We start from the raw sequence: 27,918 nt of genomic DNA on the forward strand, positions 1-27,918 counted from the left end.
ACTCTCCTCATGAGCAGTAGAAAAGGACTGCTATAAGTTGTATAGAAAAGGAGGAGCTAGCAGGTGAAGGATTGAGTTACAGAATGAGAATGAATGAAATGCAGCAGTATAGTACCTCCCAGTGGCTATAATCCAATATTGTATTTCATCCCCCCACATTTAATAAATGTCAATTGTATACTGCTTTTTTAATTTTAATTTTTTTTTGAATGACAGACTGAATGGTGATTTAACAAACTGAAAAATTCTGCTGCTGAGCTTCGCTAAAATGAATGCATACCATATCAATAGATGATTATAAAGTATATTAAGAATCAATATCAGGCTTTCAGATAGATGTGGGATAGAAATAGCCCTGAATTATTTGACTTTATTTTGTATTTGTTGTTATACAAGTAACCTATAGGAAGAAATATGACATAACGATCAGGCGTGAAAGTGGCGTGCTGACTTGAATCTATTTAACGTCTAAATTGACAACGAAAGCTGCTTTTGTTTGTTTCTTAACACCCAGGTAGGCTTTTACAAAGCAAATAGCCTCTACCATACAGACCAAACTGGTGTGTGCTTATTATAAATACCTATGACCAGGTGGGTATTTCTTTTCCATTATTCACTTGGAGCATCCAGAAGATGATACTATGTCAACGCAACAAGCAAATTAGCTGAACACATTTAACATCAAACACTGAACTAATTTAAAAAGTCAGACATGTTGATGGGTACAATTCATTTATTTCCCAAATATTAAACATCAATTAAAATGCCTAAAGTCTCCCCAGAGTCATACTTCATGTTGATGTGTCCCATGACCCCCTTAGGTATCTACACTCTTGTTTTCTCTTTAGATGTCATTTTGTAAACAACAGCAAAAAAGCATGTTGTTTGTTAAACCAACTCAGAGGCGGTATATTTGTAACAGGTGTTACATTTATACAGATAGGGGCTAATGTTATTTCAGTCACCTAGCAAATAATTCCCAGTATAATTGAAAATAATACTAACTTTTTCAGATGACTGCTTAAAATCATGTATGATTTGCTTTATAATAAATACAAATAGTAGTTTATATCCAAACATTACTTCTGGAACAGATTTTTACTCACCTTGGTCAAAAACAGTTTTTAGAAGTATTTCCCACTAAAGTTGTCCATTCCTTTGGCACGTGTTAGAAGACGGAATTGCGTGTCTACAAACCTGAAATGGCTACTGTAGCAGCAGTGTACAAAAAGTTATTGGGCCTCATTCACAAAACTTTTCTTAAATTATTCTTACTTTTGTTCTGCCGTGCGATGGTCTTACTGCAGTGTACCATTGGTCCCCCCGTATTAAAATGTTTTTATGAAAAAACAATATGAGATCCATGACACATGTGCAGATCTTTGGTTTTTGTGCATATCCCAGGTGTATGAGAGGATGAATACTGGCTGTTTGTAAATTTTATGTGTGATCCTGCTCATGTGATTTGCATTAGGAAACGGCCTTGAGCAAATACAGATAATAATAAAAATATGAATGCCGAAATGTCCTTGGAAGCGTTCTTTCATGCAGTTTACAATCAAATGTGATCGTACACGTTTCATGAATGAGGCCCATTGACATGTATGATGCATTACATTTCATTAAAAAATTTTATTTCATTTTCATTTTTATATTTAATTTTTTCCCACTAGTTTCAGTTGAAACAAGCACAGTTGTTATAGTCTTGGCTCTCTCACTATTAATTAACCACCAGGAGTAAGGGACATTCTTGCGTGTACAGCAGAGGATCTCTCTGTTCTTTTCAACACTAAATGCAAATTCCTGTAACCAGATCAGATTTAATTTCTTTGAGAGTAATGAGTGATGAACGTTGAGACAAAAAAAAAAAAAAAATACAGCATCAAGTATAGTGGCCTTTTGTGTAATCAGGTTTTGTGGTGGATCCTGTTTTCTGGCGGAAATAGTTGGAACAGCAGAAATGGCACTGAATACCAGGGTGTTGATTATTGGTCTTTTTAAGTGGAGATTTGCACTTTGGAAGACACACCTGTGGATTTACAAAAGACAATGTGAATAAACAAAGAAATACTGACTGCATGTTTGCATATGAGCATTAACACAGCCAGCGGAGGTTTCCCCTGGTCCACTGTGTAGTAATCTGCGGCTCCGCTAGCCTCTCTTATGCTAGCAACATGGCCCCATGGCCCAGGTGTGCTAGCAGCATGAGCCAGGTGCGCTGGAGAGTCCCCCAGACCCATTAGGCAATGCTCTGCAGGAGACCCCGTAGCTAACAGCTGGACCCCGCTAATCCAGCCTCGCATCAGGGGTCATTCTGGCCTTTCTAGCGGACTGGGGAGTCATTGACATTTTAAAACGTTACAAACTACTGGTAAATTTCTTCCATGAATTACTCAAACCGGACATTACATTTTCTGGGTGGGACCATAAATGTGACCTGTACAAATAATTTGAAAACTGGACATTCAGGTTGAATTTGGTCAACAACTCAACAAAACGCACATGTGCACTTTATTTAAAAACTAGGAAGCCGCAGTATTGATCAGAACAGGCTATCCAGCTAGCTTTAGTGCTGTTTTTCCTGTTAAACATTACATTATGTGGCTGCCTTAATTTGCAAGTACAAAAACTGGAAGCGTTGCAATCTAGTGCAGAGCTAAAAATAGGCCCAAAACCTGGACCAATGTCAGCATATTCTCAGGCCCAATTGGGTTTGGCCAGGGTGCAGAGCTCTACGCTGGCATGAACAGGTACATTTACGGGCAGACACAAATCTGAAATGGATATATTTCCTGCTGTGTGTGGCATGTGTCAATATTTGTGAATGAGGTCTGGCAGGTGGCCACAGTCAGATGACACAGTTGGTGAATGAGTCGCTGAGTGGCTGAGGTTGAGTTTATTGGATTTGAGGATTCTTTCTAATAAATGATAATTAATGGTGAACTTTGTGCCGGGAGGTGTAAGTGTGGAGCATGGAACTGTAGAAGTGTGCTACAGTATAGATAAATAGAAAGGCAAACAAAAATTAAATATTAAACAATGCAATACAACTGAGTTTGGGGGCATACTGCAACCAGGGCCGGTTTTAGCCTGCTATATTAGGGTGGGCTGGTAGAAATAATAGGAGTGCAACGTGGGTGGCGGCACTAGGGTTGGTGTCACCCAGTATGGTCGCGGGTGGGGGGGGGGGGGGGGGGGTGGGTGCTGTTGGATGCTGTCTTAACATATGATTGGGTAAGCAAGACGCACCCCTGCCCATAGCCACTGTCAGCCGTGACTGCAATGTGACCAACTGAAATATATACTGCAAACAGAATAACGGTAAATTAACCGCAAATACTAAATGAGGATTCTACATAAAGGATTCAATAAAGACAACTAACTGACAAATGTCAAGCACTGATATATAAGTTACATATACAGTATACAGTACATATAGTTTATACACATACACACACATATTATATATGTATTTATATATATATATATATATATATATATATATATATATAGTATATATATACACTGATCAGCCACAACATTAAAACCACCAACCTAATATTGTGTAGATCCCCCTCGTGCCGCCAAAACAGCTCTGACCCCTCGAGGCATGGACTCCACCTCTGAAGGTGTCCTCTGGTATATTTGGATTTCTGTATATATTAGTATCTACTGTAAATTTATATCTGATTGTGTTACTTTGTTGTCTTTGATGCTGCAACAGTGCAAATTCCCCCCAGGGATCAATAAAGTACACTACTACTTCTACTACTACTACTTATGACATTATTGATTTTTATTACATAAAAAATTTTAAATGGATTACATTATTGGGAGTTATTACACTATTGGTAGTTTATTACATGATTATTCTTCCATACAGATGTACTGCATGATACAATTAAACAATTAACATCCTATCATGCTATGTGGGATGTATAAAAATGCTGAGTAGGCCCAGTTGACCTGGATTTTGTATCAAGATGCCAAGAGAAATGGATCTGAGTGACTTTGACAGAAGGTTCATTATTGGAGCATGGATAGCAGGTATTTCAGTCACAAAGAGTGACTAAAGTGATTCTGCATTTAGATCTATGGAAAAGACAACAGTAAATAGGATCGGAAATTGTGGTCAAAAGCTCACATTCGATGACTGTGATACTTGTGCACTTGTACAATATGTAAGGAAAAACAGAAGAGCAACTCTACCTTAGATGACTGAGAATGTCAATGCAGAACATTAACATTACATTACATTACAGGCATTTAGCAGACGCTCTTATCCAGAGCGACTTACACAACTTTTACATAGCATTTTACATTGTATCCATTTATACAGCTGGATATATACTGAAGCAATTACGGTTAAGTACCTTGCTCAAGGGTACAACAGCAGTGTCCTTACCCGGGAATCGAACCTGCGACCTTTCGGTTACAAGCCCAGTTCCTTACCCACTGTGCTCCACTCCGTCCTTAACAGACTGTGTCAGCAAGAAGTCAGTCAGTCAACAGTTACATAGAGAGGGATATAATAGTAGGGTTTCAGCGCATAAACCCCTCATTACAAAGACAAATGCACATTTGAGAGTTCAGCGGTGCAAAAAGTCATCCTTCACCATAATCTCGAGTGCATGTGTGGCATACACCAAGAGAATGGTACAGGCCAGAAGGCTTGACCCCTACAGTGAGGGGGTCCGGTGGCTCTGTTGTGCTGTGGGGGGCATTTTCCTGGCATGGTTTGGTTCCACTTGTCCCCTTAGAGGGAAGGGTTACAGAAAATCAATACAAAGTTATTGTGTGATCCCCTTTATCTGATGATGAAACATTTCTATCCTGATAGGATTGATGGTTTGCTGAGCATGAAAATTATGTGAAGCATATGCTATGGCATTCGGAGTCACCAGATCTCAACACAATTGAACACCTGTGGGAGATTTTAGACAGCATTCTGACCACCATCATAAAAACATCAAATGAGGGTATATCTTTTGGAAAAATAGTGTTCTACCCCAGTGGAGTTCCAGAGACTTGTAGAATCGATGACAAGGTGCATTTAAACTGTTCTGGTGGCCCAACTGTCACGGTACGGGTAGGGGGGACCCAAACGCAGAGGGAAAAAAACAAACTCAAAAGGGAAAATTAACAAAGACTTTACTAACACGACAGGCAAACACAAACAGGGAACAGGCAAGGCCACGAAGGGCAAAAACACAAACTCAAAAAAAATCTAAATAAAACAGAAAACAAGAGGAACTCACAAACATGGGCAGGGCAGAACACAGGCAGGTAGAGGACAAGGGCAGGTCAAACAGAGCACAATGGCAGGTCAAACAAAACACAGGCAGGCACAAAATACAAGCAGGTACATACGGTCTTGAAACATAGGAAACAAACACAAGCAGGGCAGAACACGGGAAGGCAGAGCACAAGGGAAGGTCAAACAAAACAGTCAGGCACAAAATACAAGCAGGTACATACGGTCTTGAAACATCGGAAACAAACACAAGCAGGGCAGAACACGGGAAGGCAGAGCACAAGGGAAGGTCAAACAAAACAGTCAGGCACAAAATACAAGCAGGTACCATGGGTCTGAGGAAACGCAAGTTGGGAACAAACACAAGCAGGCAGGTACATGTACGTCAGGTAACAAACACAGGCAGGTACATACGGTTTTCAAACAGATTTCAGGAACAAACACAAGAAGGCAGGTACATGAAAGTCAGGAGACAAACACAGGCAGGTACATACGGTTTTCAAACAGATTTCAGGAACAAACACAAGAAGGCAGGTACATGAAAGTCAGGAGACAAACACAAGGAACCAGCCCCCGAGTCAAGGGAACAGAGAACTTAAATAGACAGGGGGTAACAAGACACAGGTGAACTCAAAAAACAATCAAACCAGAAGGAGGGGATAAGACAGGTGGGAACAATGATGGGATAACGAGACAATGAAACATTACATTACATTACATTATAGGCATTTAGCAGACGCTCTTATCCAGAGCGACGTACAACAAGTGCATAGGTTTCATGATGTAGAGGCGCAAAAGAAACACTAGAGTGAAGTAAGGATCGTAGTGCCAGAAGTGACCACATCGATCAGGACTCCAACCCTGTAGGGTAACCTGTTCAGCAACCAAACAAACAATCCTGCCAAGTACAAACTAGCACTGGAATCACACCTAATCATACAAAAACAATCCTGCCAGATACACTAACATAATCAAATTATCCTAGCTAGATACAGTGAGCTGAACTATAGGCTAGAGAGGGGTGGGGAGAGGTGCAGCCTGAAGAGATGAGTCTTCAGTCTGCGTTTGAAAGTGGTGAGATTCTCTGCTGTTCTGACCGTCACGGGGAGGTCATTCCACCAGCGAGGGGCCAGGACAGACAGCAGACGGGAGCGGGAAGTGCAGACGCGAAGAGGGGGAGGTGCCAAGCGTCCAGAGGTGGCCGAACGGAGAGGTCTGGCTGGTGTACCCTGGTGCTGACCCCTTAGCTGCCTGGTATGCAAGCACCAAGGACTTAAATTTGATGCGAGCCATAACAGGCAGCCAGTGGAGGTCAGTGAGCAGGGGGGTGACATGGGAATGTCTGGGGAGGTTGTAGACCAGACGCGCTGCAGCATTCTGGATGAGCTGCAGGGGTCTGATGGCGGATGCTGGCAGACCAGCCAGTAGCGAGTTGCAGTAGTCCAAGCGGGACAGGACCATCGCTTGAACCAGAAGCTGGGTTGCGTAGGTGGTGAGGAAGGGGCGGATTCTCCGGATGTTGTACAGGAAGAACCTGCACGTTCGACTCACCGCCGTGATGTTCTGGGAGAGGGACAGTCTGTTGTCCATCACCACTCCAAGGTTTTTTGCGGTGGGTGATGATGACACCACAGTGTCCCCCAGGGAAATAGAAAAGTCGAGAAGGTTAGAGGATGGAGCAGGGATGAAGATCATCTCCGTCTTGCCTGGGTTCAGCTTAAGATGGTGGTTATCCATCCAGCTCTGGATGTCCCTCAGGCAAGCAGAGATGCGAGCAGAGACCCGAGTGTCAGAGGGCGGGAAGGAGAGAAAGAGTTGGGTGTCATCGGCATAACAATGATAGGACAACCCATGGGCAGAGATTACAGGACCAAGAGATTAGGTGTACAGGGAGAATAGGAGGGGACCAAGGACAGAGCCCTGGGGAACTCCTGTGGCAAGGGGGCGAGGTGCTGATACTGCACCAGCCCAGGCGACTTGGAAGGAGCGACCGGAGAGGTAGGACTCAATCCAGTCAAGTGCTGTGCCACAGATCCCCATAGCTGCCAGGGAGGACAGGAGGATGGGATGGTTGACGGTGTCAAAGGCAGCAGAAAGGTCTAGGAGGATCAGGACAGATGAATGGGAGGCTGCTTGTGCGGCGTGAAGCGACTCATTGACCGAGAGGAGTGCGGTCTCTGTCGAGTGGCCAGGTCTGAAGCCAGACTGGTAGGGGTCTAGGAGGTTGTTCAGGGAGAGAAAAGAGGAGAGTTGATTAGAAGCAGCTCGTTCAATTGTTTTGGATAGGAAAGGGAGAAGGGAGACAGGACGGTAGTTCTGGATGACGGAGGGATCCAGAGTGGGCTTTTTCAGCAGTGGGGTGACGTGGGCCAGCTTGAAAGAAGAGGGGAAACATCCAGAAGACAAGGAGGAGTTCACGAGGGAGGTGACATATGGGAGGATGTCAGGTGTGATGGTCTGGAGGAGAGAGGAAGGGATGGGGTCAAGAGCACAGGTGGTAGGGCGGTGGGAGAGTAGGAGCTGGGAAACATCAGAGTCAGTGAGGGGAGAGAAAGTGGAGAAACAAGGGGAGGGAACAGAGCTGGGGGAGTGGGGAAGGGTGGTGGTGGACGTGAAGGAGCTGCGGATGTCTGCAATTTTCTCATCGAAGAAAACTGCAAAGTCATCTGCAGCGAGGGAGGACTGAGGTGGGGAAGGAGTGCTGAGGAGAGAGGAGAAAATGGAGAACAGCTGATGAGGGTTAGAGGCAGATTTATGAATTTTTGTTTGATAATAATTAATTTTGGCAGAGGTTACAGCGGTAGAAAATGTAGCTAGCATAGACTGGTAGGCAGACAGGTCGGATTGAGCCATGAAACAATCATACAATTAACAGGGGGGGAGCAGGACACAAAACAGAAGTGCCGCCATCTGGCGGCCCAACAGGGGAAACACAGACAGGAAAACAGGACCATGACACCAACACCTAACTAAGACACTTTATTTTCTTTTAATTTGTCACTTTTCATATATATGTTATTATCCCTGCCAACATGGAAATAAGAAGCATGGCATTTCCTATTAGCGGCAGTGACATTACTTGAAAGCAAACAGTTTAACAGCTAGTATAAACATACTTGAAGTTCAACACAATCCCTGTGTAAATATTAAATGACTTTACTCATGAAAATAAAGAACAGTCAAAAGGACAAGGGGAAAGCAAGTATGGTAAGTGAAAAGTACGTAATGCTTTGTTGCTTGCCTTGCTTCCTGGAATATGGATGTCTGTGTACAAAGAGGGTAATGTCAATATACAGGAAAGGTGCGTCACATCAGCAGGTAACTGATTGTGCTGAATTGTCGGCAGGTATACTTCTCTGAATTCGGGTTTTGGTGAAGCCTTGATGGAGCTGGGCTTTTGTACAGTGGGAAACCACAGTTCTGTGTCGGTCATTGTCATGCTGAGCTACTGTGCTCAGGGTATGATGAGTTGCACCCAGTGAACAGGGCACTGCAAGCATGCTGGGAGCATGGGAAGGGCAAGATTCAAAGTTCTGGGAGGGTGAGTGATCCCCAGGCTAATAAAATGGGGCCAACAGGAAGGGTATACTGCCCAACAACTGTGCTGCTGGCGATTCCTCCATGGATATTGTTCCAACCAGAAGTGGATCTGAAGATCCTGGATCAGGTACAGTACATGTTAGTGAGGTTGAGTAGGGTCTCGTTGAAGAAGCTGACAGACACAGTAGGATGGAGCATTATGTCTTCCTTCCCACGTACGCAGATGGATCTAAAGGCCCCTGCTCACGGCACATGCTTGCAGCGTTTGCTGTGCCTGTTTTCAAGGTGGCAGTGAGCAGGTGGGTGTCCGATCACATGGCCGTTTACACAGCTGAGCTGTTAGCGATACTGCTGCTATTAGAACGGGTAGAGGAAGTGAGGCCTGATAGAGCAGTAATACGCACTTGACTGATGCTCAGCGCTGATTTCAGCAGCAGGCAAGATGTGGTGTATGATATACTACAGAAGATATACCAAGCGCAGCAGGGAGGGATGCAGGTGAAATTTGTATGGGTGTCGGCCCATGTAGGGATTAAGGGGAGTGAAGGAGAAGATCACCTGGCCCCGGGAAGAGCAGTCCCAGACATGGAGGTCCCTCTGAGTAAGGGCCGATGCAAAAGGGATAATTAAAGCAAATATTAAGAGAAAATGGCAGAAGGAATGGGATGGGGAGAGTAAGGGACAGCATTTATATGCTACACAGAGGGTGGTGGGGAAGGGAATGACTATGAGTAGAACTAGAAGGGAGGAGTTAATAATTTCAAGAGATTGGGTCTCACTGTTCAAGTTGAATGGGACACTGAATAGGAAAGCACCCAACAGGGAATTGTGATGGCTGGCAGGAATGGGAAGCAGAGACTCGTGTTTTATTGCACTGCAAAAAAATATCAGAGGGAGAGAAGAAAGATGATGGAAGGCCAGGGGAACATAGAAGCTATGGGATGTGATTTATACATTATTGATAATCGGTTCAGACCAGCCTCGAATCGGGAACGCCCCTGCGATTGTCGGGAAGGGCGAATCGGACCCAAAATCGACCCAATTATCCTCTAGTGTGGGGCCAGCATTAGGTTCACTACTTTGTAAGCCAGCAGGGAACCAGGTTTACAAGTGGATATTCCAGCTCCAAACAGAAGAAAAGACACAGGGCTGATCAGTAGGATTTAGGTCCTGTTAAGTGCATAGAAGGGGTTATTAGGTGACAGGCATTCATAAGTACATAAAGCAATTGTTAGCACGGGTGGTGAGTTTAATTGTTATAGTATTTGGGGCGGAAGGAGGGCATATCCTTAGGACCAAACTCCAGCCTAGTAGGTGGTGGTAATGCACCAAAAGCTGGTGTGAAAACTGACAATAAAAACAAAGAAGTAGTTCTGTGTCGGAAACGGACATAGTTACAGTATGTGCACCGAGGTTCTAGTCCAGGCCTTAGAGTATATAATAGGCAGCGACGCCAGTATAAACCTATGGGGCGCACATCAGACATGCTCAGTTGTGTCCATATTACATACTATAAGGTTGTATCCTTGGTCACATGCCTAAATCACATGTACAACGAAGACAGTGCAGACTTAGGCTAAAACCAAGGGGCCAGCTTTCGGTCACCTTAGAGCATGGATACTCAAATCTGGACCTCAAATCCAAATTCAGCCCTGGTTTCTTTTCCCCCTTGGTAATGAACAAAGCAAGTAGTGCTACTGATTGGCCAGTAGCCAATCAGTAGCACTCTATTCACACCTGACTTCCAGGTAAAGGGAGGGTGGAAAACCAGCAGTTCTTGGACCTTGAGGGCCATGATTTGAGTAACAGGGCCTTAGAGTATAGCTCAGCACCTGATGTAATGTCGCCCCCTGCTGATATCTTTGGTTTTCACTCAAAAAGCAAGTTTCCCATTGGGCTCCATTCATTTTTGACAGCAAAAATAAAATACTTCCACTCATATATTGATGTTAACTCATTACACTAGAAATAACAATCACTTATTATTTTTCTGAGGTAAAATAATTTTTTCCTATCACACTGACAAAGATGAATTTTTATATTATTATTTATTATATTATTATACTGATCTCCTAGTTGGAGATCAGTATGATGTAATGCGCAGGGTTCGGAGAGAGAAGCCGAAGCATTTATAAGGAGAGTTCATGGCAGAAAGTTAAGAAAACAGCAAAAATGCCATCGAGATGAAAAAACAAATTAATTTTAATTAAACAACATTTGGACATGTCATTATTGCATCATTCAGTTCTTAATAATAGTTTGATTAAAGATCATTTATTTATATCCATGTTCAAATTTGTATCATATAAATTGGATTATTCTTCAACTGTTTCAAATCAGTTGTATAAGCTTCACATTGAGGACAGATTAACTTTATGTCCAATAAAATATATTAAAACGATTGTGATTAAGCTGAAGATCATGGAATAATTCGGTGATCCTTGATAATGAAGATTAAAATTAGGCAGAAAGAAAAACTGCATTAGCCCAATTGCATTTCTGATGCTGTTTGCTGTCATAATTACAGTTCTGCCAGAAGTTGCCTATGACGAAAACTAAATTAACAAAATAAATAATTAATTATTTAATTCATTTGTACTGCCAGCACCCCACAGGATTAAAGCCTATAGGCTAAGGTTTAAACGTGTCCCCATCGCATGCTGCTAACTGCACCACTAGAATAGGTGTTATCCTAGCTACTAATGGAAATAACAAGTAAAGAAAATAACCCAGAGGGGAAACTAATATGCACAGGCACAACAGTGACAGACAGACTGTCCAGCGGTGGAGGTGCGTAACATGAAATAAAGAGAATGAGCCTTTTCCTCCATCCCAACCCGTCAGACTAAACCAGCACTTACCGGCTCAGCTGATTTTAGTGCACAGAAGCAAAGATAATCCAAGGGTGAGTCAGGCTTACAAAAAAAAACATTTAAGTAATCACACTAATCTGTGATGAAAACAAACAATGCTATTATGGCCTTCTGAACCTAACAAAACAATTGAAGAAATGAAAAAAATGCACCCACACCCTACAGTTTCCATGCTTATCTGAACTCACAACAATGGTTGCAGTAATGTGTTTATTCGTTTCCAGTAATATCTGTCATTCCCCTGTCACACACAGGAGTTTCCCATTTCACTGCTCCACATGCACGAATACTGTTCTGTGCGCTCATTTCACAGCTTTTATTTATGGAACTAAATAAATGCAACACGATCTAGAGCCAGAGTTCAATCCTCCTCCAGCCTTTCACTGTAACCCACCAAGGACAGCAAACCGCTTGAGTGTTACAGGTAGTGCTTACCCTTGAAGCAAGGGGCAGAATAGCCCCTACGGTTCAGTGTGATGTTGAGGCAGTCTACCCTCTCTTCTAGGTTAGAGAGACTTTATTCTATTCATGCCAATATCATGGACATTATCACTAAAGGGGGATGGGATATGTTGCACTTTATTGCGCAGTGTGTGTTTCCATAGCTATATTACATTGATTTTGGAAGACAAATCCCAGGTATATGTGTTGCTAAGTTTTCTCTTATTTAAAAACTACACTACATGATCAAAAGTATATGTACACCTGACATCCAACATCTCATCCAAAACTATGGGCATTAATATGGAGTTGGTCTACCTGTTGCGACTAATACAACCTCCACTTTTCTGGGAAGACTTTATAATAGATGTTGGAGCATTGCTGCAGGATTTTGCTGTATACATTCTTTCTAGTGAAATTTCACAGCTTTTGATGGCACTACTTCTAATTAATTCAGTAAAAAGTGAAAATTGTTACAATTCTGGCAGTTCTTCCCTATTCGGACCATGTTCCATAAGTGAAATTCAGCTGTGATGACTAGAACAGTTTGAAGTGATGATGCAAAGGGAGCATGTAGTCAGTGGCACCGCGTCAGCTGTAAATGTATCGACCCCTGGCAGTGCATCTTCAACAGCTGCAGAAATTCCTTTGGCATAGCATGCATTCGACGGCTTGGTCCAACATTGTCATAGTAGTGGTGAGTCACTGGGCACTGGAAAAGGTCCAACTCAAAGGGCCAAAAGCCATAGAGGTGTACACTGTCACACAGTTCCATGGCCACGCTCGCCAGCATTAACCCAGTGGTGAGACGAAGCTCCTCAAGTCCTCGGTGCTTCCAGTACTGGAAGAGTTCCAGCAGGTATTCAGGATTGAAGAAAACTACCTTCTGGTTGGGGCGCATCTTCTGTACCACCTTGTGAACTTTGAAAGATATGTCGGTACAGGTGGTGTAGGCAAAGGCAGGCATAAGGAGGGGTGCATCTCCGTATGCAGACACCCGCTCTACCAAGGGCTGGGGGCGCTTCTGCAGGTCTGGATAGCTGCAGGGAAAGAGGAAACGATAGAAGATGAGAGACAGGTGTATTTGGAACACAGGGCTGATTAATAAGATGTTGGAGCGTAAGTCTTCTGTTGCTCCAGTACTGCTCTACTAAATCCCCACGAACACGCTTTTAAGAATGCACTTAGCATACATTTGTTCGGTGGAGCCACAGAAATGGATTTTGCTGGTTCGAGAGTAGGCTAGCCAGCTATTGAAGCTAAACATTTTTTTTTTTTGCATTAGGCCTCAATATGTTTTCTCTTCCCATTCCCTTCCCTGTTACTGTTGGCCAGGGGCACTGAAGGGGCCTCCTGTAAAAGGATAACTCTGCTAATTTTCATTTTTTCAGTATAGTCATCATATCCTATGAAAAGATTAAAACCATTATTTTTTATTGACCAACTGTTAATGTATTTTTCCTACAAACAATTATTTCTCCTTCTAGCCAACACCGATAGGCCGGAAGTCACAGAGCTCCATTGTTGTCCAAGAAAGTGTTAAAACAAATCAAAGAGAGAAACTGTTTCTCTCGTCAGCATAATTCTGTCATGGTTCTGGGGTGTAGTGGCCTTGTGCTGCCACTAGAAGGCACCTGGCCTTTGAGAAATTCTTAATTTGTTCCAGGTGTCTGATTTCCCAATTATTTTCACCTGGGGAGGTGCCTTTATAAGCACTGACAGAACAGCCATCTGCGCTTCTGTGTAAAATCCTGTTAACACAAAGCCGGTACGGTAGAGGTATAGGTATAGGTATAGGTATAGGTATAGGTATAGGTATAGGTATAGGTATAGGTATAGGTATAGGTATAGGTATAGGTATAGGTATAGGTATAGGTATAGGTATAGGTGGACGGTGTACTGAACTGAACTGAACTGAACTGAACTGAACTGAACTGAACTGAACTGTGTTGTGGTTGGTTCTGTGTCCTCTTAAGGCGAGTCAGTCTCTTAGCGCAGTGTGCGCATTCTGACACCTTAAGAGCATTTATACTTTTATTTTGAGCTCGTGTGAGCCGGTGGGTATCGGGACGTTGTCCCGGGTAATGTATTTTGTTTGTGTTTTTCTGAGCTGCGTCTCGGGGTTTTCTTTTCGCTGAGTAAGTTTTGCTACTCAGTTGTCTTTTCATTTGAGACCAGTTTTGGGTTTGGTACCAGAGCTTCGCCTCTGTACCACTGGTCCTTTTCTTTTTTCGCCCTGGTTTTCACGGGTCGCTTTTGGTTTCGTGAGCCAGTTTTACGGCTGGACAAGGGGGTCCTTCGGAGTGGTTTTTTACTCCGTGTTTTTTGTTGTTGTTTAGGATCCTTTGTGTGCGGGAGTTGCTCTCCCAAGGATCGTATTGGTTTTGTGTTTTACTTTCGGGTGTTCCCCTTCCTTTGTCCTTCGGGACTTTGTGGCTAACGCTTCCGGTAGCGTTAGCTTTTCGTTCCCCTATATTCGTCGCTTCTGGTTCTCCAACACCCCCACACCGTTATAAATTCAGAATTATGAAGAACCTGGTCTTTGTACTTTGTACTGAAACAACTTAATAGAGTGACGTTTCCTTTCCGATATGTGGAAAGTAGCTTGGCCCGGCACGGAAATGAGCAATTTGCTCTGTTTTGAAGTAAATTTGGCAAAAATTACAGTGGCCATGTTTTTGTGATAACAGGTTCCAATGTCTGAAAATATGTCTGAGCTTTATTTAATTACTTCAGTGCACAGCTAAAATGAATGGCTTCCATGGTTGAATGCTAAATGGGGTAAGAAAATGTACTGACACCCGCCGACCCCACCAGCCCACCCAATAGCCCTCTTCCCCTGCCCCTCCCCATCAATCCCCACTCCCCAAATATAATTTCACCTTTATACACTCACACACATGCGTACGTTCAAGTACATTATTATTTACATATTGTATCATATAATCAAAACTCGAGAACACGACTTGAGTGCCTCTCATTTGTCATTGGTACTAACAATCTCTTGCCGTGTCAACGTGTAAAGTTCATGTTATTGTTTTTGTTCTGTATCTGTTTTTGCTGCGAACATCTTGTGCTTATATGCCCATGTTTTGAATAGTTCATTTAGCATTTTTTTCAGTTATGGCCCAATTGAAATCGCTGTTAAGAGCAACCATCTCTTTCTGTATGAGGCCCAGTGGTCTGATCTGGTTTCATTAAAAGGCCGCACAAGTTATTTTTCTGCCCGCTCTTCTTTGAAACTGTATTTTTTATAGTCAGGCTTCAATTGTAGACTTCCAAATCAAAATTTTCTCATGCTAGCAAGTGAGCACGCCAGTTTTTGGTTAACAGTTCCAAACCAACAACAGTGTAGATGTTGGTTATTTTCACCAGCTATTGCACAGTGTATTACAAGTTGGTTTTAAAATAGACGTGTTGGCCATGCCAGTAAAGTACTTTTTATTTAATGAATATATAGAAATATTTAAGGAATATCCCTCCGATCCCTCCGTTCTGCTACCTCAGGACGCCTAGCACCTCCCCCTCTTCGCACCTGCACTTCCAGAACACGTCTCCTGTCTGTTCTGGCCCCACGATGGTGGAATGACCTCCCTGTGGAGGTCAGAACAGCTGAGACACTGACCCATTTCAAACGACGACTGAAGACTCACCTCTTCAGGCTGCACCTCTCCCCATCCCTCCCTACCCCCCTGTAAATGACTGTAAGCTTAGGGTTGTAACTAGGCAGCTGTTTCGTAGGTGACTTAGGTGCATTAACGGTCTTAACTACTACTTGTATTTTTTCCACAGACTGCGTTGTTGCCGTTCTCGTTGTTAGTGTTAATCAGTTTAACCTTCAGGGTCCAAGTTGAACTATGCGGTTGTTCCCTGCACTTGGACCAGTATTTCTCTCTAGGGGTTTCGTCATACTTGTTCCTGGTTATGGTTATACACTTTGTTGTACGTCGCTCTGGATAAGAGCGTCTGCCAAATGCCTGTAATGTAATGTAATGTAATGTGGCTCGATAAGAAGTTCAGTTTTAAACCCAACATTGACAGTAAGCAAGCTTAAAAAAAACAAACTAATTTTTTCCCCCATTTTCTCCCTCATTTGGAATGCCTTATGCTGCAATCTCCACAGCAGATGCAGGAGAATGCTTCATTTCCCACCACAACCAGTAAGCCAAGATTATACACATGAATCATAGGAATGCCATTCATATGCAGCTTTAGCATGGCAGAATGCTGGCACCTATTGCGGAAGGAACCATTCCAATCCCTGGGCGTTGCTACCACCAGTTACCGGTAAGTCGGTAAGCAGGTCCAGGAAGTTCTGTGGAAGTTCTGTGGAATGTGCTTTGACAGTAGTGATTAAAGATGCCACTGATGATGTCTACAGTGCTTTTAGATTCAAGGATTGTGTTTATCTGTGCTCTGCCCTGCTTAACCCAAATGAAAGAACCACTATTAAAAAATTCTAATTGTCTTTGTTAATGCTCAATTTGCTTTTGAGGTCGTTTCTGCTTGCAGCTATATTTCATCATATTGTATGACGTTTCAGCTTATCAAGGCCATGGATATATTTGAAGATTGCTGTAGGAATAACACAAATTCTTATTTTCTGTATCAAAGGTTATCGAAATTTTGCTGAGTAAAAGTTGACCTACCCAACTCGAATTTGGCTGGGGTTGATTGTGACCAGGCTGGTCTTCACTCCAACATCTCTGCTGTTGTTGATGGGAGCCATATTCAACCTATAAGACAAGAATACTGATAATGCTTATGTGATACAGCAACATTGACCTCAGAGGCCTGCGTATTGCAGGATTAAGTTTTGAAACACAGTCAGGATGGCAGAGTGCACAGGTATCTGTTTCAGTCAAATTCTTACATTGTTGCCTGTGAAGAATGTCTAATGGTACAGGAAATGTCAAAAAACAATTCTCCATGCGTGAGAATTGCGTACTGTTAAGACTTAAAGTTCTTAACATTTTTAGTTGACGTAAGTGCCATCAACATGATGGAGGTGTCACCAAGTGACACAAAAGTCCTAACAATATAACCAAGCAAGCAGTATGTGATGGATCAAGGATTACTGTTGGTTTGTTGTTGAACAGTGGCGCAATGACAGAGCTTTGTCTGTCTGTACTCAAAGTGCTGTGAGGCAGGCCGCAGCACAGATGACTCCTGAGGTCCTGCTCACCCTCCCATTCTGATAACCAGGCAGAGCCCCTAGGTGAAGCTCTCTTGCACTAAGCTCAGAAAACAGAGGCTCCACATACACCTGGTGTCCTCAGGCGACTTGTATTAAAGATTATATCCAGACAAGGTTCAACCACATTGAATTTACATTTGGTAGTCAGATGCGGATTGAAATCCCATTGCTATTTTGTGTGTAAAAATGCAAAACCCTGACAACCCACTTCCTGTTTTGTACTGCCTCTGGGAGGGGATATATGGTAGCTGCTTCCAAAATAGCAAGTTTGTAGGGCATCTTTCAGTTTCTTACTTAAGGGAAGATTCCATATTTGGCAGACAATGTACAAGAGAATACAGTGATAAGATTGTTTAATAGCAGTGACCCCGGTTACAGCCATAGCAAAAATAGTTTGATTTTATCAGCCAGTGTATCATGGATAGATGAAGTGCACAAGTCACTTTGAATGTTTACCTACCTCAAATGCTAGTCTCAAACTACTATGAAACTGTAATGTTGGGCTCAGAATGTTGTAGTTTGGAAGTGCTTTCCTTGATAATACCATCAAAGTTAATAGTAACCAGACCTGGGTCAAATACTTATTTGTTTTGGATTCAAATACTTTTCAATGCTTTATTGATCTTGTCTGGTGTATTGGAACCAATGAAATACTCTCAAAAAGTGCAAACCGTGCCTTCTGGTCATATTGACAGGCTTAATTACACCAGTAAAGATCAATAGAGCAGATAAAAGTATTTGAATCCAAAACAAACAAGTATTTGATCCAGGTCTGATAGTTACAGGGAATTATCATTTTGCATTGACAATTCATTTATGCTTTCATTTTAGTGTCTTTGAGGTACAACGCAAACAATGTCCTTGTGATTTAGTTACTATTTTATAGTTAGTGTTTACTGACTCACATATCAAGACAGACGTACAAGTCTCTCTTGACTGTACACCCATTTATGAACATGTTTTATAATTTTTTCATGACTTACTGCCGTAAATACATTGAACTAAAATATTTTCTCATTGCGGACTGTGATTATCCTTCTACTATGAGGAAGCACTCCCGTAGCATAGCTACTCCAGGAAGGATTTAAAAGTACAAAACTGGAGTGACTTTGTGGTGTGGGGATGGCTGGTTTAAGCAGCTACACCTGCCCTGGGTCAAGCTAATTAGACCTGGCCAATTGGATAATTGGTGAAGAATTAGATAATTGGCCAGGCTAATTGGACCCAGGAACAGGAGTGGCTGCACCTGTGCGTAGTGAGGTAATCACTGCGCACAGGTTAAATCTGCCATCCCCACCCACACCAGGGAGCTTCGGTCATGACTGGGTTACATCTGCTCACTTTGGCGGTAACATCTTGCCAAACCCTCGTTAATAAAATCTGGACTGTTGGAACATCATCTCCCTGTGTCTCTGTGCTGGAGGGCCCCAAAGAAAGCCACTTCGGTGGCCTGTGGCAGGCGTGTTTGCCACAGACTTCTTTTGGCATGACTACTACTAAAGATTACTGTACATGAATTCCTAAGAGCTAGGTTTCCTAAGAACAGCATCGCGGATGAAAATGAAAATTGACTAGGAGATGTCAATGCACAGGGGACAGGTCAAAGTAAGACAGTGTGATTGTTTTGCTGTCATGTGTGCTTTAATGTTGCGCTCTATTAGAACCACTGCCAACCTGAAGACGATGTCTGCACTGTCGATTTCCGCCCCACAGCTGCTGTTCCTCAGAATCCCGCCATTTCCCACCACAGCGCAGCGCTGGAATCGACTGTCATTCCTCCATGGGGTGCTCTAGAAAGTGATTAAAACAACTGTTGACAAGGTCCATGGTGGATCAACCAAAAATACAAACATAGTAAACACGGATGTGAATTCTTGCTGTTACTTTTGATATTCCTGGGAGATATTTTTCCCCACAAAAAAGCAGTAATGAAAGTATGTCCAACTTCTGTGTTGACCTCATTTCTCAGCTGTTTAGGGAAGTATTTTCTATTTATATAAAAAATGCAACAGCAATAATGATTTCTGCTGTCTTTTAAAATAAAAAATTTAATATCAGCGATTTGTGGAAAAAATCTGCCTAGTAATTATCATAGGAGGTTTGAACCATGTGCTCTTAGCCGTTTAATGTCAATGACAAACCTTTTGTAGTACAATTGACTGTACACTCCAAAAAAGTGCCAATTTAACAGTAAAATCTGGCAACTGCATTGATAATACCATATAAATAACAATAACAATATGTACAGCATATGGTTGCAGGCTGTATAACAAATATAAATATTTACTTTACAGCTATTTACAGTTTGTAAATTTGCTATTTTCTAGACTTTTACTGTAAAATTCAGACATTTTTTACGGTGTAGATGACAAATTAGAACACACAATAATAGGGACATTATCGCATGTGCAGAATAGAATTCTGACCTTGGGGAGCATTTTGAAGATCGATTTATCCACCAGTATGTTTTTTTTTCTGTTTGTTTCATACTTTATCCTCTGCCCCTCACGAGTGTTCTGTCTGGTAAGAAACAGGCTCCCTGTTGCATTGCAGCAGGAACGTAATTCAACTCTGTTGCAAGGCAGAGAAATAATTAACAATGACATGCATTACCGAATGACATATATTCTCAGTGGCCAGTTTTCTTTTAAGTACGGATACGTTAATGCACATAATCTTCTCCTCCAAACAGCAAATAATGTGGCTGCAACTCAATATTTAAATTCAGACATGGTGAAGAGGTTGGGTTGTTGTCTGGCAAGACAAATGATCCAAGTGACTTTGACTGTGGTATGATTGTCTATGTAGGCCCAGCATCTCAGAAACCACCCTGGGATTTTCACACGCTACCGTCTCCAGAGTTTACAGAGAATGGTGCGATAAACGAAAAGCATTCAGCGAGAAGCAGCTCTGTGGATGAAGGCACCTTGCTAATGACAGAGGTCAGGGGAGAATGGACAGGCTCATTCAAGCTAGCAAAAAGGCAACAAAATAACAGCTGTTTAAAACAGTGGTGTTTCAGAAGGGCATCTCTGAATGCGTAACAAATTAAATCTTGAAGTGGATGGGCTACAACAGCGGAAGACCACACCAGGTCCCACTCTCATCGGTTACAAGTACAGAGGGATGAGGCTACATTGGGCATGTATGTGATCACCAAAACTGAATGAGTGAACATTTCTTTTTCAAATGGATACTTCCGGTAGGTTAACTCGCCATGCCACAATTCATGCATCATCTGAAACTGGATCAACTGGAAGGGTGCCTAACGTAAACTTTTGCACATGCCACATTTATAGTTACATTTTTTCAAACTTAAATTAATTGTTAAATTAATCAAATACATAGTAATTCTGCATTAAGACTTACAAAAACATGTAGAGCTGTATATATCAAATTAAGAACTTCCAGAACTTGTGTACTGAAGAGATGTCAAAAGCACAAAACACTGAAACCAGCAGTAGGGTACCACAATTGGTAAACAAAAGGGATAAATGATTATGACTCTACTTTGGTACCTGACAAGTTGAACATGTGGACTGATGAGAAAACATGAAGTACCTGTGGCGTTCTCTTTGAGTGATATTTGATTCATGGGGACAGCTCATTAATGCCCGTACATCCTCTGTGAAAGACTTCGTGTTAATTCTAGGACAGATGAAAAGAGTATGGGAAAGAGGGAGAGGGAGAGAGAACAACCTCTTCTATTACAAGAATTAAATACCTTCATCTATCAATACATTTTATCATTAATTGTAATTTAATTAATTTTATGACATCCAGTGATCTGCAGTTCTGTGGGTAAAAACACCTTGTTAATGAGAGATGTTAGAGGAGAATGGGCAGACCTATTCAAGCTAACAGAAAGGAAAATGCTAAACAGCTGTTTACAACAATGGTGTGCAGAAGGGCATCTCTAAAAACAGGAAAGTGAGGCTACAGTGGGCACGTAATCACCAAATTGGACACTTGAAGATTGGAAAAAGGTCATCTGACCGGAAAAGTCATTCTCTTTGTAGATTAATATAACATTTCAATGCATTAAAATTTTAAGGTGCAACAACAAGCTAAAAGTTCAAGGTGGGGATTTTCTGAAGGCTGACGCTGTGTGTGTGTGTGCGCACATGCGCACAGACCATTCAACTCCATTTTCTGTTCTCATACCTTATTTTCCAAACATTGATTCAAGATTGATATAATGCTAGCTTGATATCACACAAATTACATCAACTGAACAACGCTGCTTGAAATTGTTCGCTTACTTTGACGCTGTCAGTGAAAAAATTATTTCTCTCAGTTTTGTGCATCGAAGTTTTTGGAAATCAGTCATCTCATCCCTTCAAGAATAAAAAAAACACACATTGTTATACAGTTTGTTGTAATCAGCATCGAAAGTTAAACCATTTGTATTTCTGTTTGACACTGGGCCATTGTACTGTATGCATAGCATCTACCTTGTGAAGCAGAAGGGCTTATATTTCTCATGGAGATCAGATGTATGGCAACCTGCACACAACTATATGAGATCAAGCGCACACAGAAGTGCGGAAAGTGAAAGAACTGACAAGAAACCTGACATGAGGCTCAGGGTTAGGATCCAGACGCAGAGACTGATATAGGTTTAAAAAATAAACCAACTTTACTTCAGAGGTTAAATAAATAAACAAACCACATTACTTGAGCAAACAAAAATAAAATTAAATAACAGGGCAACACAGGGGGAAACACTGGAATAATATGCACAGGGATCCAGCTCAAAACAAGTGCAAAGAGAACACCAAGACCAAGCCAAAAAAAAGGAATCAACTGCACGTGGGATCACTTTTTGCAGTAAACTATGCTGATTTTTTATTTAACCAATCATCCCTGTAGTAAACACATTATTTTATTTAAATTGTATATTGACGATATCTTGGTTGGTTTTATGGGCACTGAAAATTAATTATTTGCTTTCAGAGAATACATTAATAATACCAAACTTGCATTTAAATTCACAATTGAAAATAACTGAGAAATGCATTTTAGACATCTCAGTCAATGAGGAAAGAATGAAGACACCTCCAGTTAATGTAAATAAACTGACTGAAATACTATACCGCATGCATTGAACCATCATCCAAAACAAATGCTTGACAACATCCTTTATGGACAGTGCTTCTGAAAACAGATATTGTCATGCAAACCAAATAAATGAAGAATTGTTTCCTCAATTCAGTTCAATAAGAGGTTATAACGAGAGAATTGTTACTATGGCCTAAGATAAAGCAGATAGGCAACAACTATTAGCTCCTAGCCATCAAAGGTCAAAAGAAGACAAACCTTTTATGTCTTTGAATGTAGTAATGTCTCCAAAGATGTAAAAAAAAAAAAAGATTTTTAGGAAGCTTTGGAATATACTATTGTATGATCCAGCATTAGACAAATTGCAGGTGTTGCTCAAAAGATTTTGTTTTAAGACAGGCAAAAAACATAAGATGGCTGTAGTGTCCTCGATGGTCAAAGAACCCAGCAGTAATACTAACTGGCTGGTATTCAACAACTACAGGGGTGGAAAATGCACATATAGTTCCAACCGGAATGACATGAAAACATTTACAGTGTAAGCACCCTCACACAAGGAAGAAATGCAAACCAAAATAATTTATTTATCGTATGTTAATACAGTGTTGTTTACACGTTAAAATGTCCATGTGGGTTGATAACCAGTGAATGGGGCAAACTAAACAAAACCTGAAATTAAGAATTGCTGAACACAAGGTAACTATTAGAAATGGTAATGGATTGTGCTATTGCAAAATGTGTGCTACTGAACAAACAGGAGAGATTACGTTATGTGCAAGACAAAAAATTCTGTTTCAGGCTTGAGCATAATTGAAACATTCATCATGACACTTTATGACATCCGCAACAGTATGGATATAAAATAGAACAATAGATGACCAATTTGATGTTTTTATGAAGTCGGCACACCAGTTGATTGCAAATTTGACCCGGTGGTGCATTATGGTCTTTGAGAATGCAGAAGAGTGCAAGACCAATGTACTAAGCAAGTCCATAACTATCTGTAAGGTTTTGCACTCATACCAATTAAAGCTGAAATAAATCTGTCTCTAATCAATTGTTTTAAAATTACTTTTGATGTGAACAAAGTAGATGCCCTAATTGACTTGTCAAAAGAAATGCACGGTAACATAAAATGCGCAGGCTTGAGAAAAACTGAGTTTGAATATCTTTAGCCTAGGTGTATGTAAACTTTTGGCCTCAACTGTACCTCTCATTTAATTGTAACATGGCGACAGGGAGATAAGCTGACTAAATCAACATTAAGATGGCACAAACATTCCCCAATCTTCTCTAAGTTTAAATTGCCCACTGCAGGTAAACCTCTTTATTTCCCACAATGACAAAGTGAAGGAATACATATTTTAGATGTGTTTAAGGAGTTTCAGTCCAAGGACATTCCATAACTCGCAGCTGCAATTTGATATCAGCTTCTCATTTTTCACTGACTTTGCTTTGCTATGCAGGTATATGGTGTGCCATAGGGCACGGCCCTCACCTATACACCCACTACACAGGTTGTTTGACGTTGGTAAGAAAACTAGAGGAATTGTATCTTCTACTTATACCACCCAGTTGCAGGCTTCATGTAGTTGAGTTTGTATGTGAAAGAGAGTTGAGCACCTCCGATGTAGATCTGCTGGGACAGAATTTGGAACATATCATCTCTTCCTCCAGGAAACCTAATCATCAACTTATTCATTTCAATTTCAGACCTGGAATCCAGGTAACAAAGGTCTATTTGGCTGGCAGAAAGTTTGGCAGCCAAAGCATTACGGGCATTGCTTTGGCAACCTCTACATTCCCTGTCCTGGCAACAGTGGACCCTCACCTACATAGATATAATTGGAATTGAACTATCAACAGCCCAGGGCTGCGTTTCCCAGAGTCTCCTTAGCGCTACGTGTGTCGTAAGATATACCTTAAGGTCTTCCTTTAGGTCTCGAGCTGTTTCCCAGCACCTCTTTAGCTAAGGTATACCTTATGAAAGGTATACCTTTAAAAGGGTGGTCTGAGGCACTCGTAAGCTGTCCCTTAGCGCTGCGCTCCGCTAACCCTGTCACAGTTTTGCCTTATTATGCCAACATTTTGCTTTTCAAATCGACAGTTGTACTACAGTGCGCATCTAGTAGCACATCGGCATGCGAAAATGACAGTTTAATATTAACTTTACGAAAAGTATCAACGTTTCTGTGCATAGCACGCCATGAGAATGTTGTCGTTTTACCTGTCTATCCCCATCATGATGGTAATTAAGTATAGGGCCTATCCACGATACTAATCCAATTTGTGAAAAGAAAAAAAAAGTTTTTTAAATTTATACTTAGTGGCGCTAACTGAGGATAAGGATAACGTTGAGTGAGTCTACTTGCATGACCGAACTAGAGCACATTGACTGGCCTAGCCATAAACACACATACAGGTACGGTTACATTAAGGTACATCGAAACTCGGAAACGCAGCCCAGATCCTTGGTGTAAGGGGAGGAACAGGAACCAAGTGAGGCAGCACAGATGATTACTGATGAACTGTTACATTAACAGTATATATAATTTTTTGTTTTCGCAGATACTGTATTTACAGGTAATGGGTGCCATGTGGTTGGTGGGATTGATAGGGGATGGGGTTGAGTGGGAAATTTGTTTCTAAAAGCTTCTTGTGTTTTGTATTCCATAATTTCTTTGAAAGCAATAAATATTGCACCAGCTTCAAATCGGGAACACCCCAACGATTGTCAGGAGGGATGAATCAGGGCCAAAAATCCTGTAGTGTGCCCCAGGCATTAGAATAACTGTAATGTAGGAGTCCCAAACAAACCTTTCACACATTCAAACACAATTGTTCACACCACGACTGTGTTAGGATATAGTACTGAAAATGGTGAAAGGTTGAGGTTAAAACACAAGATTTTCATTGATCGTATGCATTTTTGAGTAGCCAAGCCAACACTGTACAACTTCAACTTCCTGATGACTTGTATTTAAAAAGAAAGAAGTTTTTTATGCTTACATGTCAGCCAACCATAAGCAAACTCCAAATAGTATAAATAGCTGATGCATTTAGTAGAAATGTATTGTGATGGGGGTTATCAAATCGGGATTTTTTTTTTCCTGTCCTCCCAAAATTGTTTTCTTTGATGTTACAGTACGAACTGACTAAGGAAAGCCTGTCATTTGATAAAGACAGGGCATCTGTCAGATTGCAAGCAACTAATTGACCGTTTTCATCATTTACTCTGCAGTGCTAGTATGTATATATTTTTAAACTGATTGCCCCGGGGTGAATTTCATAATATATCTGGGCATACACACAATTCTTATACTCCGCTAAATTCTAACGGGTTAATTCCAACGCAGAAGGCAAATTCTAGTCAATGATACAAAACAATGACACAAGGGGGGTAAGATAATGATACTGCAGATAATGCAAGATAATGAACCCTTTAAGGCTGGTTGGATGCAGTCAACTATTGTTTGTACGTTCTTAATCCTCAATGCCGAGAAGTGATCGCAAAATAAAGAAGTTCCTTGTTTTTGTTAGGAACCGTTATAAGCATCAGCAGCCAGATCCCTCCGTTCTGCTACCTCAGGACGCCTAGCACCTCCCCCTCTTCGCACCTGCACTTCCAGAACACGTCTCCTGTCTGTTCTGGCCCCACGATGGTGGAATGACCTCCCCGTGGAGGTCAGAACAGCTGAGACACTGACCCATTTCAAACGACGACTGAAGACTCACCTCTTCAGGCTGCACCTCTCCCCATCCCTCCCTTCCCCCCTGTAAATGACTAAACTTGGGGTTGTAACTAGGCAGCTGTTTCGTAGGTGACTTAGGTGCATTTACTGTCTTAACGACTACTTGTATTTTTCCATAGATTGCGTTGTTGCCGTTCTCGTTGTTAGTGTTAATCAGTTTAACCATCAGGGTCCAAGTTGAACTATGCGGTTGTTCCCTGCACTTGGACCGGTACTTCTCTCTAGGGGTTTCGTCATACTTGTTCCTGGTTATGGTTATACACTTTGTTGTACGTCGCTCTGGATAAGAGCGTCTGCCAAATGCCTGTAATGTAATGTAATGCATCATGGCAGTTGACGTTTGTCTATATGCTTACTCCCTCTTGTTCCTATCGGAGTCGTCTCATGACGTTATGCATTATAAATAGTCCGTTTTCTCGCTTACAATTATTAACGTGTTCCTCAGAAAGAGTTTGATAGACACTTCTTTTCAGTCGCTTGTCTAATTGATCCCTAGTTTATCAGTATCAACGGAGTTGGTTGTAACGGACAGGCTATCGTTTTGCCTTCCACGCAGCATCTGGAAAGATTTTTTCGCATCTGTAATGTTAACTACACTTAGAGATTGTTATCATTTATGTTTGGCTACTTTTCATTAAGCCTCATAAAATATTTTTCTTTAAATCATATTCTCACCCTTTTTTTCAGAATACGTAGCCTACTCATGAAAAACTTAAACTCTCCGGTTTGACAAAGCCGCCATTAGCAGAATACTAGCCTGCCCGGTATTAAGGAGAAATTATGCTTAATGAACATAAAATTAACCATGATAAGAATATCTCGCTTGATTAGAATTTACAATTTGCTTACTTCGCTCTTCACGTTTTGTTCCTACTCTGTGCTTAACAGAATGCCTGTGCGTAACTTCTTGTTCAAACGGTCCATACTTCTACTTCATTTTTCTTTGAGAATAGACTTTCCGTCTAGGAGTGACAAACACGCACGACACACAACTAGGGACCTACACATGATAAGGATATTAAAACATATTTACACTACTTGTAGGTTGTGTAATTTCTTTTTTCTTGCTATTAGGTTATTTACGCATTTATTTTATACATTAGAACAACCTTCATGCAGTGAAGCCTGCATGTCTGCATCCGCTGTTAAATTACTGTAATTATTCATAACTTACCTAACAATCCAAATTGTCCCACGCAAGACTACAAACGTGTGGACCATCATCGTAATCATCATAAGAAGAAAGCTCCATTTTAGAAGATACGCTGCCATTGACAGAAAAGTACAAGCGCAGAATTTCTTTTTTAAGTAGCAATAATAAATCTATTGGTACGGGTCAATTATTACACTATGAATGTACATCCTATCCATAGAAGCCGGAGTGAAGTCAAGAGGCGGAGATGCGATTGCGTTGCTACAGTATAGACTAGTCCTTTGTCTGATAAGGGAATTACCCACGTAAATCGACCACAAGGACACTGAATGTGAGGGGGTGGGCTGGCGATGTCAGGACGGAGCACTTCCCTCATTAGACATGTTTTTCAGGTAATGTGTCGTAACAGGCTATTTCTTTCAGGAAGGACATGGGTAATCTGCTCTTATCTTTCCATTTCGAATGTGGCTGTTTTACAATACAGGCCAAAAGTATAAGGGCACCTGTGATAAAAAAATTAAAAATTAAAAAAACTTTAGGTAGAGAAGAATTCAGTTAATGTAGGCTCATTTATTGAATAACAAACCAAAGTACAAACATTTGTTTCTATTTTTTACTTACAATAACACAAAAAGATGAGTTTTACT

At 41.4% G+C, this 27,918-nt stretch overlaps 1 protein-coding gene across 2 annotated transcripts; it reads right to left on the reverse strand.

Annotated features, from left to right (window-relative positions):
- Window positions 1–11,838: 11,838 nt before the first annotated feature.
- LOC118222571 (alpha-2,8-sialyltransferase 8F-like) lies at window positions 11,839–27,579 on the reverse strand. Of its 2 annotated transcripts, XM_035408252.1 has the most exons (7): window positions 27,293–27,578; window positions 21,568–21,642; window positions 20,867–20,953; window positions 19,732–19,876; window positions 18,980–19,095; window positions 16,758–16,844; window positions 11,839–13,148 (listed from the first exon to the last, which is right to left on the reverse strand). In XM_035408252.1, the coding sequence occupies exons 1-7, from the start codon at window positions 27,388–27,390 to the stop codon at window positions 12,686–12,688; spliced, it is 1,071 nt and encodes a 356-aa protein (XP_035264143.1). In that variant the 5' UTR covers window positions 27,391–27,578; the 3' UTR covers window positions 11,839–12,685. The 2 variants fall into 2 exon arrangements, with proteins under 2 accessions (XP_035264143.1, XP_035264144.1); XM_035408253.1 differs by lacking the exon at window positions 21,568–21,642 and having other exon boundaries at window positions 27,293–27,579.
- Window positions 27,580–27,918: the final 339 nt, after the last annotated feature.

This window comes from Anguilla anguilla, chromosome 3 (assembly GCF_013347855.1).
Source record: "Anguilla anguilla isolate fAngAng1 chromosome 3, fAngAng1.pri, whole genome shotgun sequence".
In the NCBI taxonomy this organism is placed as follows: Eukaryota; Metazoa; Chordata; class Actinopteri; order Anguilliformes; family Anguillidae; genus Anguilla; species Anguilla anguilla.